General features: G+C 40.9%; 1 protein-coding gene across 1 annotated transcript; it reads left to right on the forward strand.

Annotated features, from left to right (window-relative positions):
• The first annotated feature begins 1908 nt into the window (after positions 1-1908).
• Positions 1909-2437, forward strand: LOC129406764 (60S ribosomal protein L21-like). The gene has a single exon (XM_055145251.1). It carries the CDS (start codon positions 1948-1950, stop codon positions 2428-2430), a length of 483 nt encoding a protein of 160 aa, XP_055001226.1. The 5' UTR covers positions 1909-1947; the 3' UTR covers positions 2431-2437.
• The last annotated feature ends 7461 nt before the right edge of the window (positions 2438-9898 follow it).

The following is a 9898-nucleotide window of genomic DNA, read 5'->3' on the forward strand; positions in this document are numbered from 1 at the left end:
CTTAATATATTTGACTCATTAAATGCAATGTGCTCAGCCTTCTCTCTACGCCCATCTCCACGCTGCTAAGGTTTTTCCTAAGCTGAAGTCTATCCAGTACATCCAAGCAATTTGGTCTGAGTAAGAAGGTCTCTGCCACTATGGGGAGGGGGGGCTGCAGGGTAGGGGAAACCCAGCAGTGCTCAGGTTTTACTCCTGGCTCTGCACTCAAGGGTCACCTCTGACAGGCTCAGAGGCCATAGAGTCAAACCTTGGGTTGGCTGCATGCAAGGCAAACACCCTTACTCACTGCTAGCAGGCACTTATTTTGCAAATGACCTAATTGCATTTATATCTCTGTCATTTAATTTGACTTGTGTGGTACTTTTAATCACCTAATATGTGTCCATAGAAGCTGACTTCCAGTTACAGAACAATTCTAAAATCAAGCATGACTATAAAGGAAAACACAATGTGTTTCAAAGGATCAAAATATTATAAATGTTCTAGAATGACTAAGGGTAAGTTATTATTCTCAATCTAAACATCCAGTAGTTTAGAAGCTAGAGAAGAAAAGTATTTGCTTCATGTGTACCATATGTTGTTATTGAACCGTATAGCACTAAAAAATCTATTTTTACAGGTTATAAAATAATAGGAATGACACTTTGGTGACGGGTGCAATATGATATGCATATATATAGAAGTGTGAAGCTATGACTCCGAACTTTATATATTATTATAAACCAATGGCAAATGCAATTTTAATTTTTAAAAGTTTATTTAGGTTTTTGAAATATTTTAAATTTCAAAAGTATAAATTGGTAATTAAAAAATATTTGGTTAACCCACAGAGAACTTTGCTTCTTCCCTTTCTGTTACAATCTTCCTGCTCACTGGGATATTCATGGTTCTTAGCTTCTGGTCAAAAATTGGAAAATCAGTCATGACAGAGCTTTATCAGGGAATCACGAGGACGCTAGAGCATCATGAGATGAGCCTTAGTTGAATAGAATGTTGATTAGCCACCTCCTGCACATCATATAATCATACTTTCACTGTACTGCATGTTGTGAAAATCAACTAACATTTCTAAGTCTCCAGTAAAAAGTCAGTTACATTAGCATCTGCCCTGTGGTTGAAGAACATCAGTGTTTTTTAAATCTATAAGAAATGAGGAAAAAGTTGTTGTAATTTTAAAGTGTTTTAGGAATGCCTGATGTTTGTGCATGCTACTTTATGAACAGCACATGCATTTGGTCCTCAGTTGAAAAATTTGTTCCCAAGGTATTCAAATAAATTTAGCCTTGAAGCATCCCTCAAGTAAAAATCCCTTGTTTGTTGGGAGTACTAATAAACTTAATACTATTTACAGAACAGGTTGGACATTTCTAAAAACAACTGTATGAAACAACAATTCTAGGGGCTGGAGAGGTAGCACAGCAGGCAGGGCATTTGCCTTGGATGCGACTGACCCAGATTAGATCCCCAGCATCCCATATGGTCCCCGGTGCACTGCCAGGAGTAATTACTGAGTGCAGAGGCAGGAGTACCTCTGCATTGCCGGGTGTGACCCAAAAAGCAAAACAGAAAAAAATTAAAAAGATTCTAAATCTCATTTAAATTCACCCCTCAAAATTCAGCCTGCTCTTTCTTAAATGTCTCAAGTAGCTGAGAATTATTTGTTGTTTTTTGATCATTCATTCATCAATGTCTTGCCTTGGAAAACAGGTTATTCAGAAAGTCAGGGTTTCCAAGCCCAAGAGAACAAAACAGAAAAGGACAATATGTTCTTGGGGCCTCAGAAGTGGTCCTCTTGTTGACATGTTACTATTTCCATAGCTACTCCAGAGCTCTCAAACCAGCACAGTGAGCTCAGAGGAAGTCTAGATTTCAATAATGTTTTTCTTTAAAAAAAAAATCTATAGCCTTTCGGCCGGAACCGCCAGCGCCCAGTAAATCGCCAAAATGACCAACACAAAGGGAAAGCGGAGGGGGACTCGCTATATGTTCTCTAGACCTTTCAGAAAACATGGAGTTGTTCCTTTGGCCACATACATGCGTATATACAAGAAAGGTGATATTGTAGACATAAAGGGAATGGGCACAGTCCAAAAAGGAATGCCCCACAAGTGTTATCATGGCAAAACTGGAAGAGTCTACAATGTTACCCAGCATGCTGTTGGCATTGTCGTTAACAAACAAGTCAAGGGCAAGATTCTTGCCAAGAGAATTAATGTCCGCATTGAGCATATTAAGCACTCTAAGAGTCGAGACAGCTTCCTGAAACAGGTGAAGGAAAATAATCAAAAAAAGAAGGAAGCCAAAGAGAAAGGGACTTGGGTTCAACTGAAGCGCCAGCCTGCTCCACCTAGAGAAGCCCACTTTGTAAGAACCAATGGAAAGGAACCTGAGCTGCTGGAGCCCATCCCCTATGAATTCATGGCATGAGAAGTGTTTAAAAATAAAGAGACTCCTGGATATAAAAAAAAAAATCTATAATACTGAAGTAGTCAGAAAAAAATCAATCCAAATTTTATCTACAATTAGTAGGGAGTGGTCTTCTAAACAACATACAGATAAAATGAAATTTTTAAATGCTTTATCCTGCCTCTTACAGAAATATGTCAAGAGAGTGAATTTTATTGAAGTCACATACTTTTACAAAAGCAACTGTTTAGGTGGATAGCATAGACCTTGCCCATATATCAACAGCAAGGAACATGGTTGAGTTTTCATGGATCAGGACAAGATAGAGACCTGGACCCTAGGAAGGTGGTTCACACGTTGGTTTCTTGCCTTGGATCCTGTGCCTGCATCGAGATGGACACTCAAAGGCATTACCTCTACCCTTCTCTTCATAACTTTTATAAGGTGTTCTATTGATAAGTAAGCAATCATAATTGTGATTTAAAATATTTTTTATTTGGGGCTGGAGTGATAGCACAGCAGGTAGGGCATTTGCCTTGCACACAGCTGACCCGGGTTCGAATCCCAGCATCCCATATGGTCCCCTGAGCACCACCAGTAATAATTCCTGAGTGAAGAGCCAGGAGTAACCCCTGTGCATCGCCAGGTGTGACCCAAAAAGCAAAATATATATATATATATTTTAGGAAAGTAACATCCACATCCACCAGACCAAAAATAATGGTGAATGCTAATGATCTGTGGTATGCATTCCTTAGTGGACACTTACAAGGAGATAGCTACAGTGATCTGTATTGATATCAGCCCCTCCCCCACTCTTAGAGTCATAAATACTTTGCATGTTGCTAGAATTCATTGACATTAGCAATTTTAAATGACTACAGAACATTGTATATCTGTAACACAATTTAATCTATCTCCTGTTGTTGGCCATTATGAATCTTACCACTTTTTGGAGGGGGGTTCATATCTAGCAATGCTCAGAGATTACTCCTGGCTATACACTCAAGAATTACTCCTTACGGTGCTCAGGGGACCATTTGGGGTGCTGGAGATAGTCAGCAGCATGCAAGGCAAATACCCTACTCACTGTACTATCTCTCCAGCCCTGAATCTTACCACTTTTGTGTGATTATGAGCACATCTCCAATAATTAAAAGTTTTGGTCAAAGCTTTGCAAATTTATCACCCAAGAAAGGTTTCCCATCTTATGCTGAGCTTCAGGGAAAAGTCAAATGATCAATTGTTGAATGAACAACATCTTTCCAGTACAAAGTGAGTCTATCTGGAATCAAAATCTTAAATTGTTCTGAAAATCAAGCACTGTGGCACTGTAGCACTGTCATCCCGTTGTTCATCAATTTGCTCACGTGGGCACTAGTAACATCTCCATTGTGAGACTTGCTGTTACTGTTTTTGGCATATTGAATACGCCACGAGTAGCTTGCCAGGCTCTGCTGTGCAGGCAAAATACTTTTGGTAGCTTGCTGGGCTCTCCGAGAGGGACAGAGGAAGCAAACCCGGGTTGCCCATGTGCAAGGCAAACACCCTAGCCACTGTGCTATCTCTCCAGTCCTGAAAATCAAGCAGGTAATTAAAAGATGACAGCAAGTCTGGATTTATGTGGGCCTTTATTTAACAGGGCCTTTATTTAACAGCCACATCTGCTTTGTAAAAGTCCTTTTTTTTTCTTTTTGTGTCACACCCAGCAATGCTCAGGTGTCACTCCTGGCTTTGCACTCAGGAATCACTCCTGGCTTGGGTGACCATATGGGATTCTGGGAATCAAACCCGGATTGGCCGCGTAAAAGGCAAATGCCCTACCCGTTGTGCTATTGCTCTAGCCCCTGTAAAAGTCCTTAGTAAAATGTCTTGCCAGGTCATCTTTAGATTCATCTTCAGATGACTTCATATTAATTTTTCTAGTTCCAAAGTGAAACTGAAAGTGATAGTTCAATTTATTAAGTAAACTGTTACTGCCAACACAGTCATAGAGTATGAGTAAAACAGAAATTTGAATGTGAGCACACAACCACCCTTAACACCGTCCGAGAGAAGAGACATCGTAGTCCGCAAAGAACCAAGATGTAAGTAAGATACCCACCAACTCTTCTATTAAGGGCCTGTGTTAGTTCATTCACTCAAGGGAGAGACATAAATTTAATCACCAAATACAGGATCCAGACATGTGTGTGTCCTTTGCAACTCCTTGCAAGTATGAAGAAAGGAGTTTAATCCCCAACACCACGGCAATCCTGGTTACTTTACTCTTTGTGCCTAGTAGGTCTGCTGCTCTGTGACCCCTGCAAGTAGATTCTGGCCACACCACGGCCACTGTAAGTGAGCAGCTCAACTAGAGTGTATGAACACATTGCAGCCATTGCACATGTGAGCATCTGGGTGGCCTATGACAAGCTCTGCAGCTCTACAAGCAGAGTGTGTGCAGGCCCTACAACTAACAGACTGAAGAGACCCCCGCCCCAGAAAGCACTAGATTAAAGTATGCAGCCCCTGGAGAGCACAAGGTTGATCTGTGAGCACTGCAACGAAGCACATGCAATCCCAAGGTCACACTGCAACCACAAATGTGAGTACCACAACTAAGAGTGTGTGACTCCTGGTCACCACAGAGACAGCAGCAGCACAAAAAGGAAAGGAAAGAGGTGGGAGAAAAAGGTAATTCTTTCCAATTTTAAAGCTTATTATAAAATTTGGGAGGAAATTTAAGGCATCCATCCTTCCCCATTCTAGGTTATTTTACCACAATACCACAGATATACAAAGAATGGTTGATTTTCCTTGGATCTTAATGTTTCCCATAGAGCAAACACTGTCTGTCCTGTCATCCCATTGTTCATAGATTTGCTCGAGCAGGTACCAGTAATGTCTCCATTGTCAGACTTTTTGTCTCACAATGTTTTTGGCATATCAAATACACCACGGGGAGCTTACTAGGCTCTCCGAGAGGGACGGAGGAATCGAATCTGGATCGGCTGTGTGCAAGGCAAAGGCCCTACCCGCTGTGCTATTGCTCCAGTCCAAAAAATCAATGGTACATGCATAATATTCATGGAGTTCCATGTTTCATGGTTTCCAGAGGGCTGTGAAGATCAAACCAGAAAGTGTGGTAGACAGAAATGTGTTGTTAACCCTAGGGAGATGAGCAAACCCTTGAAACTTCAGGCTTCCCACAGTAATCCTTCACAAACAGAAGATCATCACTCTTTAAAGGCTGTGGAGGAAGAGCCTGATTAAGATGCCTGGCAGAGTCAGCTGGGCCAAGGGAGCAGCAGCCTATGTACCCGAGCTCTGCATTCAGTCCAGTGGGAAGATCCAGAATTTTAAAAGGAAAAGAAGTGGGGATGTAGTATTTCAAAACCATCTTGAATTACCTGGATAAAGAAACAACCACGCTAGGGCTGAAGAAATAGTACAGTAGGCTGGTCGCTTGCCTTGCATGTAGCCAACCAAGATTCGATCCATAGTACCATACATGTTCCCCTAATCCCCACAAGGAGTGATCCCTGAACACAGAGCCAGGTGTAAGCCCTAAGTACTACCTGGTGGAAAAGAAAAGGAAGAGAAGAGAGATGAGAGAGGAGGGAAGGGGAGAGAAAGGGAAGAGAGGAGGAGGGGAGAGGAGAGAAGAAAAATAAAAACAACCAGGCCAAGTTATTATTAGTGGTCCAACATAAAGGTACTGTTGAGTTAGGAAAAGCAGAAGTGATTAAGAAACAGAATGATGGGCCAGAGCCATAGTGTAGCAGGTAGGGTGTTTGCCTTGCAGGTGGCCAACCCAAGTTCAATCCCTGGCAACCCATATGGTCCCCTGAGCATCGCCAGTAGTAATTTCTTCTTTTTAATTTATTCTTTTATTGAATCACCATGTGGAAAGTTACAAAGCTTTCAGGTTTAAGTCTCAGGTATACAAAGCTCAAACATCCATCCCTTCACCAGTGCATATATTCCACCACCAAGAATCACAGTATACCTCCCCCACCCCCCCACCTCCCCAGCCCCCCACCCTACTTGTGTAACTGATAAATTTCACTTCACTTTCACTTTACTTTGATTACATTCAATATTTCAACAAAAAACTCACTATTATTGTTTGGAGTTTCTCCCCCAAAGTTGGACCTGCTGAAAAGGAAGAATTTGATAATTTGTTTTCCATTGCTGAGAATAAAGAGATATGAGGTTGAGCGGCCGCAATAGCGGTCGCATGGTTTTGGGTTTCTATATTTTAGTATTTTAGTAACTAAGTCCAGAGAAATATCTGCAAGAAATTGCATATTGCAAGCTTGTACCTCTCAGCTACTTTATGTTTCATATATGAGTGCAATCTTTCTATGTATGTCTCTTTCTTTCTGACTCATTTCACTCAACATGATACTTTCCATGTTGATCCACTTATATGCAAATTTCATGACTTCATGTTTTCTGACAGCTACATAGTATTCCGTTCTGTAGATGTACCAGAGCTTCTTTAACCAGTCATCTGTTTTTGAGCACTCTGGTTTTTTCCATATTGTGGCTATTGTAAACAGAGCAGCAATGAACATGGAAATGCAGATGTCATCTCTACTATACCTTTTTGCCTCTCCAGAATATATTCCCAGGAGTGGTATTGCTGGGTCAAATGGAAGCTCAGTTTCTAATTTTTTGAGAATCGTCCATATTGTTTTCCAAAAATCGGTTGAACCACTCGGCATTCCCACCAGCAGTGAAGGAGAGTCCCTTTGTCCCCACATCCACACCAACACCAGTTGCTTTTGTTTTGGGGGATGTGGGCCAGTCTCTGTGGTGTGAGATGATATCTCATTGTTTCTTTGTTCTGCATCCCCCTGATGATTAGTGATGCTGAACATTTTCTCATGTGCCTCTCAGCCATTCAGATTTCTTCTTTGGGAAAGTTTCTGTTCATTTCATCACACCATTTTTTTATTGGGTCGGCAGTTTTCTTCTTGTGGAGTTCAACCAGTGTCTTGTATATCCTTGATATCATCAACCCTTTATTGGATGGGTACTGGGTAAATATTCTTTCCCATTCTCTAGATTGTCTTTGGTCACTGTTTCTTTTGAGGTTCAGAAGCTTCTTAGTTTGAGATAGTCCCATTTATTTATCTCATTTTCACTTGCTTGACCAGTGGCGTGTCATCTTTGAAGATACCGTTGGCTTCAATGTCGTGGAGGGTTTTGCTGGCCTTGTCTTCAATGTACCTTAGGGATTCTGGTCTGATGTTGAGGTCTTTAATCCATTCTGATCTGACTTTTGTACATGGTCATAGGTGGAGACCTAAGCCCATTTTTTTAGCATGTAGCTGTCCAGTTTTGCAAACACAATTTGTTAAACATGCTTTCCTTGCTCCACTTCACATTTCTTTCTCCCTTATCAAAGATTAGATGATCATATATTTGGGGTGTGTGTCAGAGTATCCAACCCTGTTCCATTGGTCTATGGCTCTGCCTTTGTTCCAGTACCATGCTGTTTTAATTACTACCGCTTCGTAGTAGAGTTTGAAGTTGGGGAGGTTGATTCTTCCCATTTTCTTTTTCCCAAGAATTGCTTTAGCTATTCGTGGGGGCTTATTGTTTCATATGAATTTCAGGAGCGCTTACTCCATTTCTTTGAAGAATGTCAAGGATATCCCTATAGGGATCGCATTGAATTTGTACAATGCTTTGGGGAGTATTGCCATTTTGACAATATTAATTCTTCCAATCCATGAGCAGGGGATGTCTTTCCATTTCCTCGTGTCCTCTTTTACTTCCTGAAGTAGTATTTTGTAGTTTTCATTATATAAATCCCTTACCTCCTTAGTTAAGCTGATTCTGAGGTACTTGATTTTTTTAAGGCACAATTGTAAATGGGATTGCTTTTATCATGTCACTTTCTTCTCTCTCATTATTTGCATATAGGAAAGCCATGGACTTTTGGGTATTGATTTTATAGCCTGCAACTTTACTATATGAGTCTATTGTTTCTAGGAGTTTCTTGGTAGAGGTTTTAGGGTTCTCTAAGTATAGTATCATATCATCTGAGAATAGTGAGAGCTTGATTTCTTCCTTTCCTACCTGAATGCCCTTAATATCTTTTTCTTGCCTAATCACTATTGCGAGTACTTCCAGTACAATATTGAACAGAAGTGGAGAGAGTGGGCATCCTTGTTTTATCCCTGTTCTTAGAGGGAAGGCTCTTAGTTTTTCCCCATTGAGGATGATGCTTGCCATAGGCTTGTGATATACGGCTTTTCCAGGAGTAATTTCTGAGTGCAGAGCCAGAAGTAACCCCTGAGCATCAACTTGAAATTTATTTCTGGCCTAATTTTTGAACTTTTCTTGTGAGACTCACTCCTTTCCCTGAGATTTGTTCATACTTCTTATTTCCTGCTGGTCCAGTTGTCCACTCTAATTTATGCACATATGCCACCAGTATTGTTCATTCCCCCTCTCCCATTCTCTATCCGGGACAACTCCCAGAGTCCAAACTGCTTCTCAGCAAAGAAACTATATAGAGGGAAAATTGAGAACTAAAATTCAAACCGTGTTATCAGGGCATTTGGAGAGCCAGTCAACTTTGCCTTCTCTGGTTGCTACAACTCAGGTAACGTTTTAGAGGCACCTGCCAAGAAATTGTCAGAATTGACCAATGCTCTGGTTGCCAGGTGAAAAGGAATTTCGATAGCCATTGGTGCCTGATGTGTCAGGTGGTCAAAGTTGTCAAAGAGCTAATAGATCCTTTGGAATCATTAACATAGAGGCAAGCACTCAACTGCATACAATTGATATGAGTGCCAAGCTTCAGAAAAGAAATCAGGCAGTGGAAAAGAACCATTTAGTCTTTGAAAAAAAAAAAGACAGTTAAATATTCAAAGAATGTTCCTCTTTTTTGTTTTGTTTTTGTTTGTTTGTTTGTTTTTGCTTTTTGGGTCACACCCAGCAATGCACTGGGGTTACTTCTGGCTCTGCACTCAGGAACTCCTCCTCCTAGCAGTGCTGGGGCGGCCATACGGGATCCCAGGGATCCAACCCTGGTCGGTCGCATGCAAAGCAAACGCCCTACCAGCTGTACTATCGCTCTGGTCCCAAGAATGTTCCTTTTTAATAGTTAAATCTTATCCCTGTTCCTTGAGTCATTCCATTTAGAGACATTTAACTTTGGGTAATGATTTCAGAATTTGTTTAACTTCTAGTCCAGAATTTGTCAAAGTGCTGTCAAATCAGAATCTCTGGTAGACAACCTGGGTATTTGCAACTTCAATTTCCCTAATAGCACAAAGTCACATTTGCAGCCACGCAACATCTACAAACTCTACAATACTAATATCCCAGTAGGAGCACACCAGATTGGAAGGGAATGTAACATAGAAGCTAACTAAGCTCAATTAACAAAAATATTAACACATAAGAACCAAAAACAGCTCAGTAAACCTTCAGATAAGGACTTAATGTTCCCATGGTGAGATACAGCAATTTTCACTAATTTTCT

This window comes from Sorex araneus, chromosome 1 (assembly GCF_027595985.1).
Source record: "Sorex araneus isolate mSorAra2 chromosome 1, mSorAra2.pri, whole genome shotgun sequence".
In the NCBI taxonomy this organism is placed as follows: domain Eukaryota; kingdom Metazoa; phylum Chordata; class Mammalia; order Eulipotyphla; family Soricidae; genus Sorex; species Sorex araneus.

Bases quoted from the DNA above. Each gene is read 5' to 3' on its own strand.
- LOC129406764 (XM_055145251.1), top strand. From the start codon at position 1,948: ATGACCAACACAAAGGGAAAGCGGAGGGGGACTCGCTATATGTTCTCT.